The sequence below is a fragment of the Epargyreus clarus genome, unplaced genomic scaffold, assembly GCF_041222505.1.
Source record: "Epargyreus clarus isolate Ecla_fem2 unplaced genomic scaffold, WU_Ecla_fem_2.2 ptg000023l, whole genome shotgun sequence".
NCBI classification, from domain to species: Eukaryota; Metazoa; Arthropoda; class Insecta; order Lepidoptera; family Hesperiidae; genus Epargyreus; species Epargyreus clarus.
In genome coordinates this window covers 7585031-7607873 of record NW_027332230.1, presented here as the reverse complement: position 1 = coordinate 7607873, position 22843 = coordinate 7585031, and the positions used below count along the sequence as shown (strand labels likewise).

The 22843-nt window shown below is 34.2% G+C and overlaps 1 protein-coding gene and 1 long non-coding RNA gene across 7 annotated transcripts in view; one reads left to right on the top strand and one right to left on the bottom strand.

The window, feature by feature from the left end:
- The window catches only part of rdgA (retinal degeneration A), a 219286-nt gene that overhangs the window by 38873 nt on the left and 157570 nt on the right, over nucleotides 1-22843 (bottom strand). For all 6 annotated transcript variants that reach the window (XM_073085826.1, XM_073085828.1, XM_073085829.1 and 3 more), the window contains one exon: nucleotides 11123-11267. In XM_073085826.1, the coding sequence (XP_072941927.1) occupies nucleotides 11123-11267 (145 nt within the window). The remainder of the gene's footprint in view (nucleotides 1-11122; nucleotides 11268-22843) is intronic.
- LOC140751788 (uncharacterized) lies at nucleotides 12408-13401 on the top strand. The gene is made up of 2 exons (XR_012103381.1): nucleotides 12408-12696; nucleotides 13128-13401. It is a non-coding gene; the product is annotated as an uncharacterized LOC140751788 (long non-coding RNA).

Sequence of the window (22843 nt, the reverse complement as noted above, 5' to 3'; positions counted from 1 at the left end):
TTCATATTCGCAATACCACAATTTGCCACTACAATAAAGGAAGCTTCTATCGTGAAAATTACGTGGATAATGTCCGAGGATCGAACCCGGAACTTTCTGTATATCGTACTAGTATGGCTATCGCTATATCGCATAAGCCATCGTACTAAGTAAAAATACTATAGAAATTTTATTTCATTAAAATATCATTAAAACTTTCGGCGCAACTCATTAACGTTCAACTACTTTTCACGATTTTCTCTGTAAATCAAGAAGTCTGAAATATGTACCGTTAATTTATAATTCGGAATAATAATTTTACTCTAATTAGCCGACAAACTTCCAAGTATTGGCAGCTCGGCTTTATGAATTTTGCCCTCTCACCGTGGAAGTCCGGGCTGGAATTGAAGTCGCACATAATATTTTCTTGTCATTCTCTTATTAGATATAAATTAACACTTCCATGACGATGAAGAAAACTTATTGAGGTTATTCTAAATTAAGAGTTCTGTATAAATTTCTCAAGGGCGCTATATACACAAAAATTAAGGGACTAAGGACTTTTTAATAGTCCAACTTTACGATCAATGGCGCGGTAAACCCGCAACGGAAAGCTGGCAATGAATAAATAATCAGCAGATTTACCCACGACGGGCCTATTGCCTGTTGGCCCGCTTTAAACCTAAGCAATTAGTTAATGATTGTTTCTACAAACCCAAAGGCAGCCTTTTGTTGTATCGGCAGTGACAGGTCATCACCGCGTTAATGGTGGGAACGGCTCATTAATCTTACATTCAACTGGGGTTGCCACCTCTTTTTGAAAATAAACTATTTTAAATATAATAGTACTTTTGGGAATCAATAAAAAATGTACACAGTTAATTTTCCATTTGAATTTGTCAATCGGTTTTGGCCATCAAGGTTCTATTATTCTTAAAATAATTTTCTATAGAACTTATTTAGCCGTTAAAATGCCGTAAGATGGTGGATGCGTTTGTTTTTGAAAATTCCCATGCAGCGCCGTTGGTAAGTTTCAGGCGCAGTTAATGAAAAGTCGTTGCAGCTAAATAGTATCGTATTATATGTTTAATATACACTATATTTTACTAAAATGTATAAGGACACAAATACAATGTCTTATACAATAGGGAGCAACCCTATATTCAACTAATGACTAACCACCGACCGCCACACAATAGGAAACTTGGTAATGGTTGTCGAGGAAATTATAATTTCTTGCCCTGTTGCGTCTGCAACTCTGTACCTACGATTGTCATACAATTGTTACACGTACCGGATTGGAACAGACTACTAATTAAATAAGGAATACTTTTATTATACCTACATTTCAAATTTCATCAATTAAAATTTCTTACTAATGTAACCACACAATAAAATATATAATTATCAAAACTATATGTAAGCAGATATTAATATATATTTGTATATTGTTATATGTATTTTTATATTTAGGTGTTCGAGCCTTCGCTTGAACCACATTGAGATTACCCCTTCAATATTCGTCATAATTATCTGCTATCTCGCTCTTTCTATATGTGTTTTTCAACATTATTAGTATCCTTGTCTCTTTCTCGCATATGACAGGCAGCGCGCGGCGGCCATTTGATTCAGTACGCTTTCAATATTCATGCTATCAACACGTATGTGAAGAATTGTCGAATGCTTATTTCTATCAGAAGAAAATACCTAACGTAATTCATCCGCTCGACGCTTCATGCTCAGCGATGAATTATTGCCGCTCGGCGCCTACTGGCCCAGCGATGAGTCGAGACATACTTTTAGTATGGTTTCTTTCGACGCATCCAAAAATCAGGCGACAGCATGACATTGTCACGTCGCCTTGATTGGATAATCAAATATCTCAGACGACGTGTCGTTTTAATTGAGACGACGTCGTCTCAACTGACACAACTTATGTCAGTCGCCTCGCCTCACAAAACTTATGTCATGTGAGAAGACACGTCGTCTCGCGAGGCGACGCCTTCATTCAGATAATTTCACGTTTTGGCATATTTGACACGACATGTCGTCTCAAGTCACAAATAGTTCGACGCGTGGTATATATGAGGTGATATGTTAACCCGCCTCGTAGCCCAATGGGAACGGCCCGGTTGTTGGTACCGGAGATTGTGGGTTCGAATCCCACCGTGGCGGGGGTGGAACGATAAACAGGCCTAGATGCTTCATGCATCTTTTAGAGATACGACATTTTCTCTCATAAAGCAATATGGCGCCCTTGGTCATATAACACGACGATGTGGCATAGGTACATGAGACGACATACTCTCTCATAAGGAGATACCTCGCCGAGAGATATCGGGATGAGAGTCGCCTGCATTGAAGTGATCCGACGTTTTAGGATATATATGAAACTCCACGATTTTCATACCTACCAATGCATATAAGATGCCTTCACGACTTGGTTGCTCTCTGTCATGTTCAGGGCTTGGTTTCAGAAATTCTTACTAATTACTTTGTATACGCTTACTTCTAAAACATGTCCAAGCGAAATAGTCGTGCTAATTAAGGCTGTTATTACTACCGTAGACGCAAGTTTACAACATTGCTTTCAGAGTTAGCTGTTTTATTATGACGCTTTTGAAAGATTAATTATTTATTGATGGAATGCATCTGCAACTTTTATCATAGCCTATCCTAGCTATAAATCTATAAGAGGTAAAATTTTTAAAATGTCCTCTTGGCTGCCGTTTTCTTCTCGTAATGTGATGAAGGGAATTTATATTCTATCATATCACTTTTAAAAAATATGAAGGATCCTTTAAACTAATTAGGGACTTCAAAGACAATTTAGTGGATCCAAGACCATTGCGACAGGGAATACAATAATTGGTCAACAAATAAAATCACGGTCATGCAGGCAAAACAGAAAAATAACATTAAATTGAGATTGCAACAAAAATTCTGTTTTGTTCTACTGAAGTCTATATGGTTCCATCTTTTGAATCCATTCCAGAGACAATTGTATGATGAGAAAAGGCACGAATTTGGTCCTGGCTAAAGAAGCGGAGCTATACTATACTATAATAGCTAATGCTCAGCGGCGACCGTCGAGCCGCACGTTTAATATTACATCATATGTTACTCGGCAAATTTTTTTGTGTCTCAATTGCTCATGCACCAGAGGCTGTAAATGGAGATCAGTATACTGTGTCATAAATTCGTAACTGTCGTATTAGAACGCTGGGACACAGTAACTGTTGCAGGCTATTTCAGTTTTTAATGCTTAAGCCTATTAATTTTTAGTGTATTGTTCCAAAGACTATACATGGTCTAAAAAAAATATATATATATATACAAAGAACCTATATTTTGGTAACAATCATGAATAAATAAATCCAGATGTGGTTATGGTGGTTCAGGTACTCCTTCCACCCACAGTAATTAAAAAGTAACTAGTTTTTCACGATGGTCCCTAGTTTTATGTTAGTTTGTGTTATGTTTGCGGATGTCGAGCAAAAGTCCTTGGAAACCGCGAAGAGATTTATAAAATGACTTATTATATATAAGGTTATATAAATGAAAATGAGTAATATAGGCCAATAATATTTTTGTTTCTCATTACAAAACCCTAAAGCCTCTACCCTACCCTAATAAAAATCAAAGCTCTTGAAGAGATTTGACATTCCAGTTAAAGGTTAGGAGGTCACAGAGAAATGCTCTTAAAAGTTATTTGATCTCAGAGTACTCAACACTCAATTGAGAGTTACAGAAGGGGGGGGGGGGGGGCGCGTAAGCAAAACCTATGGCTCCCTTTAGTTCGCCTTGCCTTACCGGCCTTAATGGGAAAATACCCCCTAAGAGCAATTAGAAACACATGAGGTATATAATTATATAATTCACAAACTTACCGACTTAAGATGACTTTAAGAGTATAGAAGTACTTTATATCTCTCTTCTATGAGAAATTAATTTACACATATATCTTAAACCAGTGTATTGTTGCTGAGGAATTTATTTTAATACGTCTTTCAAAATTTAATCCGATTTTGTCACAGTTTTTTTCCTCAGTCCTGGCTATTAGGAAGAAATCTAACGTAGGCTTGTCACAACAAGTGCGTCTACACACCAGCCTTTCGCCTGATCAGTCAGCAATGCAAAAACAGTAGGTACTAAATACATTATATGACGGGATGTCCTTCAGGCACATTTTCACATTTCTCTAATGTCGGAGGATCGTCGGTTTCATAGTGTAAAGGTACACCTGGCCTGTAGGTAGGCCTACGAAATGTCACTTCTTCCTTTGGGTTCGGCGAGCGCAACATCAGCGCGACGACTTAAGTCGCGCATTAAATTAGGAAGCAATATTTACGACTCGTCTATCTGAACAACTTTCGGGAGTCCCACGAAGATCCTTTAACCCTATAGAATATGTTGTGTTTAACAAAAGAAGACTAGGGAGTTTAGTTAGGAAGACTGTGGTGGCAAATGAATCAGGTATAATCATCCTGAGCAAATGCAACCAGATTAGAATACTTGGGAATTATCTGGGACACGATAGAAAATACCAACAACTTGTCATTCATAATGATAAATGTGAATCGAATAAGGAATAGTATATTATATCTACTCCAAAAGAATCGTCGGAATTGGAGAAAATTAAAATAAATTTTAAGGCAGAGAAATGTTACATCTGTCTGTAAATAGATTACAAAATTTTAGATTTTTTTTTTTTTTTTTTCTATTTACAGAACTTCCCTTCTACTTTCTACAGAACTTTACCGAAAGATTTAGACAATTATTTTCGCAGGAACTTCATCAGTGCTCTTCTTTACCGGTGTCTAGATGGGGACATAATATAATAATGCTTTAATTGAACAACCCAATGATGATTCGCATCAACAAGCTACATATCAACGAGTACGATATCACTAAAATTATTATGAGTAAATTGAGAAGTTGAGAAGTTAGCTGCTTCTGCGCCACCTATTTCATTTAGTAGCTCGATGTATTCCTGACCTATACAGTGGAATAACACACGGATATGACTATAAAATGACTGAATACACTATTGACTATACGATGAGATCCCCGTTGAGAGAAAAAGTTCTACGAAAGATGCATCTAGAAGAAAGTAGGGTTATCCATGCAATGAAGAAAACCCGAGATAGACTTACGTGCATCGGAATCTCGTTATTTGAGTGAGATAATATATTGACGCGTTCAGCAAGAAGTGACGGTCCAGACTGTAGTGTATATTTCCTTTACCATCACCAATGCCTCAGATACATCATTAATAACATTATGTTTGGTATAGTAAAGAATATTTGCACACGTCGCTTTTCCGTATTCCGTATTTCCGCTTTTGAAGTATTGTAGGAGAATCAGTTTGGATTACCGAAACTTCAATGTCAAGTAGGCTCTGCACTTGATTCCCAATTGATGGGAAAATATTGTTGTTATACAAATAAAACAGACTGCTCTAAACCACTGGGCTGAATTTGGGTAGTTTTAGACTTACCGTTTCATGTGGAAGGATTGTTGTGATTGTGTGTGAAAACTTTTTTTAATGAGAGCTTATAAGGAAGTCGACTCTAAAATTTTTATGCGTTATAGTTTATAACATTTTAAAGTTATTCAAACATTTTAGACATCAAATCGAATGGATCAAGTAGTGTAGCTCAAGGTCTCAATAGTTCAATACTGTTCCGAAGTTAGTTACCAAAATTTTAACCCGCCATGAATCTATCATTTTAAATTTTGTTAATTGAATCAGCTTGCTAAGTTGGAAAGGTTAAAAAGCTATTATCTATCAGTAGCTAAAATAATAATCAAGTAGAGAATAGAGGAAAGATTTTATATGCTCTTCTCTTCGTCGTTTATAGATACACGTGCGGTTTATTCTTATTCAAGAAGTCAAGTGTCAAGAAGAAAGTTTATTTCCTTATACTTCAGTGTTTATTCAATGAAAGATGTGATGAAATATTATTTTCTACAAAATTCTGTTTGAAAACCGATTTGATTTCTTATGGTCTGGATGTTTACCCAAAGGTGGAAAGAAGTAAGGAGAGTTTAAGATTTAAACAGTTTATAAGGAATATTGTAACAAAAAGGCATAAATATTTCTTAACTTAAATAGGAATTATCAGACCTGTATCGCATACCTACCATGAAGAATAATGCATGCATGCAAGAATATGCGCATGCATAGTTTTTGTGCTGCGATTGCTACTTAAAACATAATTGGTTTGGTAATTAAGAAAATAAAACTCATGAGACACTAAAGTAGTCAACTATCTAAAACACTCTCTGTACACAGTATTTTACGAAATTCATAGTTTGAAGCCTAACATATAGACAGGTTAAAATTAGTATTTTTCTTGTATGGAGCAATTAGCACCAAGATTTTAAAATATTTCTCAACAAAATATAATTGGATTAATTTATTTTCATATTGAATAACATACAAGTAATAGAAATATACCCACATAATATAAATTTTAACGCTACTAAAATTAGAGAGTTTCTTCTCATATGGAGAAATTGACGGATTATTTAGTAATTATAAATTCGTTTTAACAAGCAAATTATCATACTCGTTTATTCTAACTATTGTGACATAGGATTTCGTTTTCGGCTGAAAGCAAAATCATTGCATAGTTAAAATCCTTAGTCGTTAAAAGTCGTTTGGTTGAACTAATTTTGGGTAACCAAGTTCAATTTTATGTTTTTCTGTGTATTCAATAAGCTTGTTAATTATTTTGATTAAGTATAATAAAATGGCAAGATTATTACTTCTTTCTAGAGATTTCACAGTACGCTTAGGCAGCGCCGGCAGATAGTAAACACGTCTCAATGTGGTTCAAGCGAAGGCTCGAACACCTAAATAGAACCGTTTTACCCCCGAAGGGCATAAAACGGATATTTAGGTTTCAGCCGTAGCTTGAACCACACCTTAAGGGCCTTGCCGGCTTGTGTACTGAATCAAATGGCCGCCGCGCGCTGCCTGTCATATGCGAGAAAGAGACAAGGATACTAATAATGTTGAAAAACACATATAGAAAGAGCGAGATAGCAGATAATTATGACGAATATTGAAGGGGTAATCTCAATGTGGTTCAAGCTACGGCTGAAACCTAAATATCCGTTTTATGCCCTTCGGGGGTAAAACGGTTCTATTATCGCTTAACGGTTCTAACGATTCAATCAGGCAATATTTTTGTACCAAAAAAGGTGGTAAAAATATAAATATCTATTAACGTTATAAAGTTAATTCATTCCGAATTGTAATATTTTACTTGTGATTATTGTCGTATTGTGTATACTCGTATAGAAATAAATGAACATGTGCCTGTAATCCCTACTAGGGGTGTCCACTTAAAAATATATCGATATATGTATTCGATATAAAATATCGGTACTTAACATCGATGTTTTCCGATATATCGTTTAAAAATATCGATATTTTTTAATATCGAATATTTTTTCTCAGATTTTTTTAATTAAAGATATTCGGAATTTACGAATTTAAAAATTTCGGAATTTAAGGTATTACTAAATTACATTTGACTATTTATTTATTTGCTGTTTATGAGTGCACACTTGTTGCACTTTTTCTCTATACATGATGGCTCGCCTTACTTCACCAATTATCCGTGTTTGCAGTGTTGATCGGATAGCTGCTCTATAGTCTATGGCTCTTAACTCGTTCACAGTTGCCACTACCAGTTAACGAAATGGATTCAAAATAGAAATCATTGAGTAAAGTTTACTTCAGTTTTTTGGTATGAGTCAGCATTCGTTTTTTAATCGATCCGATATTTTTAAAATATATCGATATATCGAATGAAAACAATATTTGTCAAAAAATCGATTCAATTCGATATATCGTATAGCAAACATCGAGTAAATTCGATATATCGAATATAAGTGAATATGCCTAATCCCTACCTGTTTCTTCACTCTTTTTTCGCGTCAAGGTTTTCGAATTTAGGGAAAAAGCCATTTTGTATAGACTACGTATAAATGATGAAAGAGAATGCAAATTGTAGGGATACTGAATGATCCTTTAAAGAAATCAATAAGATGTAAAAAGTCGTCGAGGGAACCTACATCGAGGGAATAAAAAAGGTAAAGGCTTAAGGTACATACATATTCAGACACGTTCTATAAGACGCTCTTTACATGAATACATTACGCCTATAATATATACAAAATTGTGTCTAGAACCTACGAATAAATAATAGTATTGGTGTCATATATATTTTTTTTAATATAGAAGAAGGTAAACGAGAATGCAGTCTTCCCGATGGAAAGTAGTCATTGCCGCCCATAGAGATTCGTAATTAATACTACATATATAGGATTTAGGATTTTTGTCCTGTCTCAGAAGCCCACAAATGCGTTGCTCTATCTCTGATAACTAAGTTAGCACGCACCGTATAAGTGTTTGTCTCCTTTACCACATGTTTTAAATCAGAACACAGTAACGCAGTTGGAATTATAAGGTACCTTTCCAAGATTCTATCCAAAGACTTTAAAACTTAAAAGTGCTTGGCTAGATCTGGCCCATGTAGTGAATGGTGTCCGAAACCTTTGTAATAATAAGAGTAAACACGTGCCTAACAGTGGTACAGTAATGGACTGAGGATTATGAAGTACAAATGTACGTAACAAGTTGTTTGAACAGTTTGAAATAGTGATAGCCGGTGCCCGTTGGTATGAATTCCAGCTATCCAGTGGGATAATAATGAGCTGGATGAACAATGTCTGCAGCATAACATTTAAAATTTTAGGTACTTTTGTAAATGTTCAATGTCTAAAGTAGAACTCTCTGTGGTAAGATGCCGGAGTGAGCATTATTACTATTTTTGATTTATAATTAGGGCTACCACTTTTTCTTTCATAAATGTATTTCTGTTTCGAAAAAAATGCATAGTACTTTTGGTAGTTAAAGAGAAGTTTGTACACTTGCAGTGTTACTTTTTAACCGACTTTATTTCAGTTTACTTTTATGACGTACTTTTTTAATTTTTTCTTGTTTTGTCTTATCTTTGATTTTAAGGGTGCGGTAAGGGAGAGACAGAGAATTACAACTTAGTTCTCATGTATAGTAATAACCAGTGTTGGCCACTAGTCATTGGCTCAGGTAGTACTTGTAATTCTATCTGGGATGATAGGTGTTCATCAAATGTTCATGGACAACAGTTACCATTCACCAAAAGGTAGACTGAAGGCACGTTTGCTACTTCTCCAAAATACATAGAAAAACATGTTAATACTGTTGTCTATAATAAATGCACACACTTTATAATATTTAGTGTCACGTAGATAATATTACCTAACGTCCACAACAAGCGTATTTGAAACATTAATTAGTTGCCTCAATTATAAATCGACTGTTACGGCATGTCTATTACTGTAACGGAACTTCTGCCTGTATCATTTGAACTAATTGTCTGTCGATATTGAATTGCAATACAATATTAAGTTCCAATATATCAAATTTAATCACCGATAAACCTATCTTTACATGAATATGTAAGTTAAATCCCATTATTAATGAAACCTATCTATCCAATCGGATAGACTGCTTATTAATAATGGGCGTTAATTGACATAATTAAAACATTTAAAAGAAAGAACATTTCATTTGATTTCCAATTAACCTACTTATTAAAATTATTTTCACGCGATACTTCCCGTTCATGTAGTATTTCAAAGTAACATTTTTGATCGTAAAGTATATTTACATGTAGTCTTTATTTATTTAAGCCAGCTGAACAATCGTTCTTTTGAAAACAATAAAAATTGGTCTTCAATGCGTTTTTTTCTTACAATTTGTGAAAATGATAAGATTCTGTAGAAATAATGATAAGCTGTTATATTCATCCCTTAATTTATTCTAATTCTAGATATGTTACTGCTAGTGAGAATTAAGTTGAAACGAATGACGTAAGAGTATTTATCTAAGACAATAATCCAATCCAATAAATAAAAGACTAAACTTCTTGAAGAAAATATTTGGTCTAAGATATACGATACAAGTCAAATATTGGAAAATTTTATCTGTAGAAAAGCTAACTAAATAATGGCTATAATAATTATATCCGCGTAGTAATGATTGTTATGTGGATAAGTCTATGTATTCGTTATGAGAAAAGTGCAGAAGACACGACACTGCTCCTAGTTTGCATTCTAATTGCTTCAGACAAGCGCATCGTATAAAGCCCAAAGGCGTTGACTTAACTCATACCAACAAGCATGTCTTTAGGAGTCTACGGATTACTTTATCCGCCGTTTTTCTTATCTTGTTACTACATCACAAAGATGTTTTATATGACTGAAGTACCAAACGAGCTTGCACTCGGAGCGATGTTAAGTGATTATTGCACTCTATAGACACCTGCCACCAATCGAAATAGGTAAGTGTCGTATCTAACGTTGATCAAAGATGCGTTGCAATCCTATAGAATTACATTTGATGTTTAAAAAAAAGGTTTTGCTTAATTACACTCTTCAATTGATCACAGATCAGCTTTGTATAGTGCTGCTTTGTGGTATAAGCACACAAACTTCACACTGCACACAAACACAAACTTCTATGTCACTACAATGTAAAAAATAATTTTAATAAATATTGGTATATTTCATAGTTTGGAAGTCGGCGCTCAATTTGGACACCAGTATGCCACTCTTGAGGACTAAGAGGGGCTTCTCATAAGTAAATCGGTCGGCATTCACAAACTTCCACTTAAACTTGCTTTATGCTAGAATTTGTTGTGGCGCGACCTTCCCGTTCATCATATCGGTTAAACACCAACAATTCTCTGTCCTATACCTACATAGATTAGTAAAGATTACTCACTAACCTAACCTAACAAGAAAATGTACCCAGTTTTGAGAATTGAAATAGTTGCGTAAAAGAGTTTTGCCACGTCTCCGTGCTAAAATGTCCCTAAAATATTTGAAATAATTATTTATTTATTATGTAAATTACGCAGTATTAGTTATTTATTCGTAAATTTTCTCTAAAAATGTTTTTATTTGTCAAGAATTAAAAAAAAGAACTTACTTATAAGCCGTTTGTGGCTTCATTCAACTTCAAGGTGGCGAAGTATCTTTACTAATCTATGGTCCTATAATTATTAAGGTATGTGCTTACCTGGCATTCCGCGTCACCGACGTAGCAGCAGTCCCCGGAGACGGAGGTGGGCAGCCAGAGGTGCTCGCCGCTGACGGCGCTCTCGCTCCAGTCGGGTGTGGAGCGCAGCACGCGCGCGCCCCCGCCCGCACTCTCGCTTGGTCGTCTGCAAATAAACATTCACTTATACATATTACTCGGGTTTTACTAAAGGAAACTACTCGTATTTGCTTCCATTTGAACGCTTAAGAATATAAAAGTGAATATGGAATTAGAAGTACATGAAGGAATATGCTTATGTTCGCTTTTGGAATAAATTATTATCAATTCCTTTTAAGGTAAAAGGTTGAGGAAACATATATTAATACATTAATACATAAAGTTACAATGAGTTTATTATGTCTATGAAAAGTTAAGGTTAAGGTATCTTCAATGAAATACTTAAATCCAGATAGTTACTTTTAATCGATGACAAGACCTCCATATTACGAGTATGATACGTCAACCTTATTATCCGGTTTCCCGCCATAATTCTGTTTTTCGTTTTTTTTTTTTATTTTAAATAGGCAGTTGATTATATGGCCAGGTCAATAATAAATAATATTACGATATGGTGAGGTTCTGCCAGGATTTTAAGCAGCGCACTGAATAAATCGGTTTGACTTTTAATAAAACTTTATTATTTCATGATTGGCTTCATGTGTATTTCCTATTACCTAGCTACATTTTTAATTTTGATACGACGTAAAATGTAGCTGTCAGTTTTTCGCATTTTTTCCATCGTCTAAAATACATAAGGAAAAATTAGGAATTAAAGCAAAAAATACCTTTTTAATCAGTTTAAATGCTTATTCCCTAAGTGCTCATTCCCTAAAATAAGAATTTACTTATATCCATAGACTAAGCTGATATCGTGAATCTTCCTCATTCTTAATGAAATTCCACCGAGCCGTTTCAGAGAAGTATATTTAATTATAGGACATACAAATATTACCTATATAAGAAGTAAATATGAAGATTCGATGATAATTATACCAATAATAATTATGTGTCTACAAGACAAGACTTTCATAGGAAAAATTGGTTCGAAGTTTTTGATATTTATGTTGTGTTCTATAATTGAGTTTTATGTAATTTTTAATTGCGTTAAAGTAAAATAAGCGTTTTAGGAAAATAATAATGATAATAAACTCACTAAATTTTCATACTCACCCTTTAAAGAACTCAAATTTGTTTAGAAATGTGTATTTAGAAATGTTGGAAGTATTTTATCATTCAAACGTCAAAGTGATTTACCTTTAGACATGAGAGCATACTCAGTTGACATATTTCAAAATTTATCTTACGTGCTTTGTCCGAATTAAGAAAATTTTAAGCAGAACTGTTTGTGGGAACCTATTGAATTTTCTGAAAAAGAAAATCAAATTCAAGTTTCGCGGACGTTCTTTTTGGATCTTTCATCCCCGTCTTTTATTTATATCCAACTGAAAGATCGAGACAAGACACACGAACTAAGAAATTTCTTATTTAAAATAAAATAAAAAATTAAAAAGTGTTAAAAACCAATTTAATTGTAATCAATCAATTTATCGCACGTAAGCTATGAATTTATTAAGTAATTCCTGTATTTAAGTTGGCTTCATTAGATAGGTGGTTTTAAAATTAGTAGAGCTCTTCGTGATTCTATATGCCTTATCTTAAATAGTGATATGCGCTGTAGTATTGTTTAATGTTTAGTGCGGCAAGAGATTTTTATACAGGGTGTTCCAACTTGGTCCTCAGGTGTTTTCACCATCCGGTGGATTATATGCCCATGTGCTACTATTTATATAATATAAAAAGTCTGTCTTATATTACTAGATTACATTTCATCATTATAGACTATGCCTTCTACGAGCGTACGCAAGAGATATGTACTAGTATATAGGGTGTTCCAACTTAGTCCTCAGGAGTTTTCACTATTAGGTGGGGGATATATGCTCATTTGGTACTTGTATGATATAAAAGACCTGTTTTAAATTTCCAGATAATTTATCATTATGGACTGTGCCTTCTGCAAACGTACCATGGAGGGTTGTGCGTCTATTAAGTGCAGCCGCTGCGCGTCTCAGTTCCATCTTGAGTGCGTCAGTAGTGAACACCTGGTCCCTAGCACTAACAGCTGGCTTTGCTGCAACTGTGGATGCAAGACCCTGACTCTTCCTTCTATTGACGTCGCTAGTACGTAATTTAAGATATCTTGTAACTTTGTAAAATTGTTTGTTATCACTGTTGTAATAAATACCTGTAATGTTTAATAACGTTGTTTCAGTTTACAATGATTTTACAATTTACTTTACAAATTAGGTTCTTCATTTTTGGTTTGATGTTTTAAGATTACAATTCCTGGTGGGGTTTCAAAATGTTTTATATCGGAGAATGACTTTATTTTAGCACAGGACTCTAATTCCTTTTTATTTCTTTTACATCTTACTTAGCTGAAGTCAATGAACCACATGTTCTGCAAAACATACTTCTACGTATCTTCATACATAACCCATTTTTAGAATACTATGTACTTAAAAAAATATACTGTACACTTAGTCTCTGAGGGATATCGTAACGGAATCGAAACCACAACCGTTCCGACACCATGCTTATAGCAGTCATGCGTGTCTGTAACGGATGGTGATTTATTATAGGCTATAGTTGCTTATACTATGGCAACGTCGATTACAAAACTATTAGCATAGGAAAAGACTAGATCAGACAATACTTGACTATGTTTAATTATTATTTCCTCAATTTTAAGTATTGGTGGCAAGAGAGGACTGTTTATTATCACAGAGTAGGTATCACATAATTATGTACTCACCCTCAACTCAAAATTAAGCACCAAAAGAAGGAACAATAGAGGTCTCAGAGGAATAACTCAAAACATAGTCTATTGTAAAGTTAGTAGTTTAGGGTAATAAACGATAGGAATAGTAGTTTTACAAGCCAGAGAGAAGTTCAGACAGATTCTACAGGAGATAAATCGTTATTAGGCATCGGCGTAAACTTTATACTATACATAATTGCTTTTTGGTCCTTTTGATGGATATCATTTAATTGTAATAGCTTTAGTTTAAGCTACAACGGCTAAATTTAATATGTATGTTATGTAAATTGCAAATAATCAGATAGTTAAGAGAAAAAAGTTATAGCAAAATTGACAATATTAATTCTTATCTAATCTTATTTAGTTAACAAATAGTGCCTAACTAACCTATTCTTTTGATTGATTTTGAATATAAGATAATTATAATGTATTATTATATACCTAAATATAATTTAATGATATTTAATATCACTTCGTTTATTAACAACTATAAGTGTTTCATTTTAATTTTTCCAGAAAGTGTACCTACATAAAATTGTGGCGGGAATATGTTGTACTCAAAATACTATCGCGTAAAGGATTGTGAAACTTGTATTCAAAATGAGCAGATGTTTCATAATGTATTGATACAGTTGATATTATCCGCTGACTCAGTTTTATAATTGTCTGCAATGAAAATGAAATCCTTTCACGTAGAGTGGAAGTTTAAAAGTTACGTTTCATTTTAAAGGTGAATTAAACGGAAGAGAGAAAATCCTAAGCTCTTTTATTAATCCAATATTTTATGATCCGATTAAGGATGTCTTACTTTATCGATACATAAGCATCGCAGTTAATCAATTGGATATGATAATAATCTTTAATTGAGAGCACAAATCGCGATCAAACTCATAAAAAAATCAATTTTCATATTAGTAGAACTTACTACCCATAGCTTTATCAGAACCTATAGCAAAATATTCACCCAGTAAAATTTTAGACGCTTATATAATTTATTGCAATTATAATTTTGTAAGGCATTTCTATAATTTTAAGTTCGTACAGATATGTATGCTAAGCTGGCGAATCGTCTGTGCATGAAACAATCTACAACGACAGGTTGACGGCAAAGTTATGAAAGTATTAATTTCGATAATAGTATCAACACGATGCATGGCGATAAAGGCGTGATTGCTCGCTATAGTAAAGTTGTATGACAGCGTGTCATGAGTAACTTGTTCTAGTTTTCTCATTGAATGTGTGTCCATGAGATATGTTCATTTTATATGGTAGAACTAGCAAACAGGTATATTAATGTAAATGTTACGTGACCATTGCAGCTTATGGACAGGGACACCTATAATTTCATCCAAAGATAAGATTCGTAGAGGTTGCGTACTTTAGAATAATTAAGGTAAAACGCCTTCCGATTATGTACATATATTATATTGTGTTTTAGCGTATTTTAATACCAATTTAGTAACTAATCCAGGCACTTTACATAAATAACTCTTTACATGAATAATAAAAGAAAAAAAATCATATTGATTAACAGTCGAATAATAAAAATATTATTAAGTGTTAGTTAACGTTAAGTACTTAAAATTGATAGTTGATTTAATCGCTATAACAAATGATGAAGCAAACGTGGAGATGCAAACGTGGGAGAACTATCAATATTATTATACTGTTTGCAATTCTTAGATGAAGTCGACGTCGAATCTCCTTGACAGTGTGACGTAAGCGCGGCGACTGGAAGTGGACCACGTACAGCGTACGGTTCATTAGCTCTTCCCAAGGCACGGGGATGCCGTTACCTTGTAGTCTAGTACATTGTAGGTTGAAGTTTTATTTTTTTATAATTAAAGTAGCAAGCAGGCCTGTAGTTCACCTGATGGTAAGTGGTCACTGCTAGTCATTGAGATCTGTTAGCAACTCGATGTACAACAATGATTCTACGTGTAGCCGATAACAGGTGGACGCCTCATGAGTAAGTCAGCCATGAAAACAATAACTATGGCCCGGTCGAAATGTACTGGTTCTGCCACTGAAATAATATAAGTGAAATGATACAGAACAGCTCGGTAGAGGCCACACATATTATATATGTGGACGACAATCTTTATTTTGCATTTTTTGAAAATTTTCCGTCAATATTATATGTCATGCTAGGCTCTCTGTGTACGAGCCCTAACAGATAAGCTTTCATATTACATTGGCAGTAAAGTTTCCACTTTGCTGGAAATGTTTACTGTATAAATAATTTATCAAGGGATACATTATTCGGATTGATCAAGCAACACGTAAATCAGTCAGTCACGTATTGTGTAGGTACATTTTTCCTTGACCCGTTTTCGTTTTTATGTGATTTAAGTGATTACCCAGAGTTTCGGAACGCATGCCAGCCTTTAAGATCCCTCATAAAATTAAGACTACTTTATACTATCTGCATCTCAGGCTTTGATAAACACCGGACATTATTCAAGATGTAGATAGAATGATATACGTATAGTCGTTCTTAATTATTGGCATTTTTTTTATTATATTAATAGTATCTTTCCAAAAAAATATTAAAAGAAACGGTGTTTGCCGTTATACCGTGTGTTTCCGTCCTATTTTAAGCCCCTTCTTCCTGAGAAACAAATCAGTCTATGTAATAAAATTTTCATTTAACAAAAGCACTGTCAAAATCGAATCAGCTGTTACCATGGTTCCAAAATTTTATAACAAAGTAACCCTTAAGATGTTAAGAAAAACAATTGTTTTATTACAACATCGTAAACAGACACTTCAATTTTATTTAAGTCTAAGTTTGCCATTCGAAAAGATACCTTCTCTTCAAACGAGTACGGTTCTATCAAGCTCGTGTAACTACCTAAATTGTATTGATGAGAGATTCTTTGATAATGTCGGCGAATAATGCGATGGAGTATAATGGTTCCTTCCACCGGTTTACGCTAATATAATAGTAATCGGAACGGGAGTGACATTGCAAAAGTTCAATCGTGAATATAAACCATTGAATGTATATATGTATATGAATAACATCGATGTTATTGTGGTTAATGGCGGTAGAACAAGTTATTGTGGTTTGATCGAGAATGTACCATGGCCACAATTATTTCTAGACTGTAGCAGTTTATGAGTTTTGGTGGAAGGGCATGGATGCCGGCGGAATTGCGGCGATGATATTTGTCTTCAAGAGTAAGCAAGACAGCTGGGATCGACTGTAGAATACCTCTATGTGGAGTTTTTTATAGACGTCTATGGGTGGGAAACATACCACCACCTTGACTACTTGCTTGTTTGCTGTTCGAATCTTATAAAAAAGTTAACCATGGCATTCCTCTATGAGTGTGCGGGGTATAGAATTTCCTATGTTGGTCTAGCGCGAATTGGTAGACTTACATATCTTTGAGAACTTTTCTTTTTTTTTCTTTAAGAGTTATCAGACGTGTAAGTATCCTCACGATGTTTTCCTTTAACATGTGTTAATTTAATTTAATACTTGCCTGGTGAATGTCTGGGATCCCCCGATTGGTAGCCGATTTGTAAGTCTATCTATATATGTAAGTAAGTAGGCTATCACTGCTATGCTATATTACGAGAATATTTTGTTTCGCAAAAATATAAAAAAACGAAAATTCTCTTTCTATTTTTATTATCTTTAATACATTTAGTCGATATGGGTCCGTCTTACCCTTCTTTACATGTTCCTATTTCATGGATAATCCGAGGACCTTTTTAGGACTGATCTTATTTTCGAACCTGAAAATTCCTGAAGTAAATAAAAAACGAAGTTATGTGTAGTTATTACCGTTTTGGAAAAGGGGCTTGTTATTTTTAGGACAATTTATATTTGTTGGGGCATAAAGTGTTACAGTAATTGAGATCAATATAATCTAATATATAAAATTCTCGTTTAAGTTAGATACCGTACACCTAAACGGCTTTACCGATTTTCACCAAATTGTATATGCATATTCTGTAGTAGTAGTAGGTTTGAGAATCGGCTACTATCTATTTTTCATACTCCTAAGTGATAAGGGTTGTTCACCCTTAACATTTTTTTTTATTTATAGGGCAACACAACGTTTGCCGGGTCAGCTAGTATTATGTAAATTAAACACAGACCTGTATTGTACCTCAGTGAAATTAAACTATTAAAATATATGTAACTATATAATTTCAATCACAATAGATACATTTTTATAATATTAATAATCCCTAATAATAATCTATATTTGCTATAAAATACGCTACGCTAATCAGCTGTACATATTTTTTTACAATTGATTATGTCTAGGACCGCTTACCTATATATCAAAAAGGTTTTATTTGACAAAATAACTGGGCTGTCGGTACGGGGGAGAACCGGTTCCACGCCGGTGTTCCGACCGGCTCTGTATGAGGACAAGGTTAGGCTGGACACTGTTTTAATTGCACGATGACTTGTCGCTGCCAATTCCTATATGGAATTTCTTACGTCAGAGTACTTAGCAGCATTATGTTAGTTTTTGAAGCTGAAGTTTTTAATAGTCAATACATTATTGTCTTATTCTGGAGATAGGTATCCTCATGGTAGGGATTTGGACCTTATTCCACCAGACTGATGAAGTGCGTATTGGAGTTTCTTTAAAAAAAACTTTTAGGTGTACAGGTTTCCCCCGATGCTGTCCTATGCCCATAATTGATAAATCATTAAAAATATCAGAGGTGCCTGGGAACCGAATCTCGGGCGCCCAGATTGGGGGTCTAATCTATTACGACTAAACTATCTAGCCGTTACGGCAATTACTTATCGCCATTACCAGTCATCAAACCAGTAAAGATGGGCTAATATGGATAGTATTGTGCATCTACGAGGAATAACTTAATTGGAATAAATCATTTAAGTACGTCTGACTTCTCACACCTCGTTAACCAGAGTAGATGAGGTATCAGCTCGTTGAGAAAGTCTTATTTGTATAATGTCCTTATTTCTTCTCCAGGTATTCACGGTGACTGACTGTCGGTAGAACTGTTATACTCGTAGTTGGAGAGCGGCAATGACTTTACTCGTATGTCAATCGAACTGTGTATGAATCGGAAAAGGCTGGATAATTCATAATATTTAAGGTGGTGGAAGCCTTTGTGGTTCGACTCCAGCGGCACCACCGCCACACCTATTTCTGCCTCATAACAGCAGTGTTAAGCGCTGCTGTGTTTGAAGTGTTTGAAGGGTATCATAGGTAAGGGAGACATATTTTTCCGAGGCGTCCCAGCTTATTCCTCATGGGTAGTAGCGCATATGTGGTCGACCTCCAGTAGGAATATCTAATCCTATCATGGGTCGATTACAGATATCCATGGGCGGCAGTAACCACTTACCATCAGGTGAACTGCATGCTCGTCTGCTACTCCCATATTATAAAAATATACTTCACAATGTCTTGTAAAATTGCAATATGGATGCTTACGAATACTTGATATTTGATAGTAAAAGGTTCATGGTAAAAGTTGGCGCCCACGTGCGCGCTGCGTTTGCAATGGCTCAAGGCTAATGCGCTCTCGATAAACTAAATCAACGGTACTTACGCATATTTTACTACAAACAATATAAGATCTATCTTTTTCTGTGAAATCTAGTACCGACATCGAAATAGGACAAACATAATAAATACGTTACGCCAACTATTAAATATGTTAAAAAATATACCTAATACCTTGTAATATGTAACTACTAAAACACACTAAAATGTACCTTGAGATACAATTTAATAACTTAAAAACTTGTCTATTGTGTTTTAATACACAAATCGTTGGCACTCAAAGTCTAGGTAACATGTGTTTATATTAAGTTAAGATGTCGTAAAGTAATACATGACTGTCTGTGTCCAAAATACAATTTAAAAAAATACATAAAAAAAATAGTTAACGTGTAAGAAACCTCAGAGGTTCGAATCGGAAGGCGCTACTGCCACACCTGTTTCTCCTCAATAACAGTAAAGTTAAACGCCGTTGTACTCTGCTTTGAATGACATTGTAAGGGAGATGGATTGGGAGGGATACGTATAAGAGGCGATCCAACTTAGAGGTAACAACGTCCATGGGCGGCAGTAGCCACTTACCATCAGGCAAACTACGAGCATTTGTTGCTTCTTTATTATAAAAAAGCAACAAAATAATCGTTCTTTAGGTTCATGAAGGTATCAAGATTTATTAACTTCTGCATTCATACGTGAAGATATGTTCAGCAGGGAGAGTGTAATTTATTTCTTGGTTGGTAGTAAGCTATCCTCATGATTTATGACCTACATTCAGAATCTGGGGTCCTATTGCAGAGAAATATTATGAAATGTACACCAAAAAATAGAAAGCGTCAAGGTTACATTGCTACTTGGTCATTTAGCAACAGTCTTACAGGCGGTCAATGAGTATGAAATTTGACCATTAAAACAAGTTGAAGTATTGCAATAAATGTACTAAACTTTAAAATTAGCAACAACACTTACTTAATCATTTCATAATTTGATAGGATTAATTTCATGAAAAAGCCACTGGGCTGTTTAATCAATTAAAGAAATAATCTGTTTAAAGAAAATCACAAAAACTATAAAACGCAACGTATTAAAACATAAATAAGTTTAGTAATCTTGATAAATAAGACCGTAATAAATCTTAATTAAGCCGTATACGATCCATAAATAATAAGGATCTCATCACAAGTCGGGGAATTTAACAGCTGTCATTCCAATGTGACGTAGAATCGTACGAAATAAATAAAAATGCCTAAATAAATATTATACACATTAGCGGATCATGTCGGCGTCTCTGAGAGTTAATGTTTGTGTACCAGTAAGCTAGACCAGTGTGTTTCAAAGCGTAAGTCGCTAACCCCTAGGGGTCACAAAGTCGCAATAAGAGGGTCGCGGAGCTCAATGAAAAAGAGAAAATAAAAACAATACGAAGTTCAAAAATTTGCTCTAAGTAAGAAAATGTTAATTAAAGATATTCGGCTAAGAAATCAATGTAATACATGAGTGTTTCAAGTATTTATTATAGTACTTGAAACACCTAATTGACACCTAATAATGAATATAAATAAAAATATTGTGTTTATAAAATAAAAAATAGAACACAGTCCAACGACAGACAAGTAGGGGGCGTTGAAAGATTTTTACATATTGAGGGGGTCATGCCGAGAAAAAGGTTGAAAAACACTGAGCTAGAGCACCGGCGACGTGTCGCTCTAATTGTTCTAACACTTCCTTTATCTAGAGAACACTGGATGCTGTATGAAGTACGTGGTATGAATTCGTGTGAACGATTCATATTCATAGAACTTCCTATGCAGGTGTCGTGTATGAAATATTGTTGAATAACTTATATTTGCTACGTTTGCGAAAATGTATTTAGAATTGCGAGAAAGGTGTTCTCAGCCGGCTTTTTTCCTTTTCACGTACTATCGTATGTAAAGTTCTATCGATTAAAGATGGAACAGGTTTTTCAACTTAATATTTCAATCGAAAGTTTGTTTTTGAAAAAAATATCTTTGATTAAACAGTTTAATTTAATTAAATACAAGCTTAGAGAAATATTATATTTATTGGTTAAAATAAAATTCATTTACGATAAAAATATACATAGGTATATTAAAAGTAGTCGGGTAAAACCATTTTAGTTGACAAACATTATATACTTTTTAAACTAGAAAACTCAATCAAAAATCAAATAAGAATTTTCGAATATTATCATTACCTAATATTTATGTAGAAAAAAGTTATAAGAAAAAATAATATTCGTTTTAGACACATTTTGAGATTTTTTAGACACAAATTAAAACTTTATACATATTTTATTATTTTGAAAGACAGACCGTCTTATATAATTGCGCTCTTTCGATTCATTCAAATATTCTTCTTTATTAAACTCTTGTTTAAACTTATTTTATGCGTTAAAAACTTCAAAGTACACAATAAGTAAATTTAATTTATATTGTGGAAGTTTAATGAGATAGAAGTCGGGTCTTAAAAGTTACTTGTTTAATAAGATCGCTTGTTATAAGTATAATGAATCAACCGTGGTGTTGCTATCATAGGCTTAGAAATTTCTCGGTATTACGAGTAGTATAAAAAGTATTTTTCATTACTCGTACTCCGGCGTCGGTTCCAGTAAGTGGGCTTAAACAAAACACTTTGCCACAATGGGGGCATTGCTAGCGAATAACAAGGTTACAAGAGATTAAATCACCACAACAAAATTATTCGAAATGAATGAAACAGTCATCGTTTTCAATAGGTATTTCCCATGCCAATTGTTTTGATTAAATATTGTTATATTGTCAAATACATGACTTCAGACACTTATAAGTTTTCATCCAGGTGCTTTACAAATATCAATGTTAAATTATTAGTTTCCCACAGATGGGCTCGCAAAGGGCAGATTGGTTGACCTCGTACATTACGTTCATTCGTACATTCGTACTTTTCATACGTTGGAAAATATACCCACACATAGAGAAGAATTAGACATTTCTGGCGATCTTTCCTTGACCCTTAACACAAGTGATGGCTAATTTTATAACTCCAACAAAAAGAAACAAATTTATATGTAATATAAGAAAAATATTATGCAATTGTACGTACAAAACGTTTTTTGTTGTATACAATCTAAGCCTCTGGGTTTTAAGGTCATAGCAATTAACATCTCAATGCAAACTCACTGATCCGACACCGTTCCGCTGTCATACAGTGGTCATGACATTAAAGGGTACCTACCTAACTATAGTTCCCTACTAGTACAATGAATTAAATAGGCAGAAAATCGCTAGTTTTATTTCCTGCATATTATGCGTACCTATAGCAAATTAAGTTGAAGTAGTAGTTAAGCAAGAAGGGCATATGAAGATAAGTGGTCGTTGC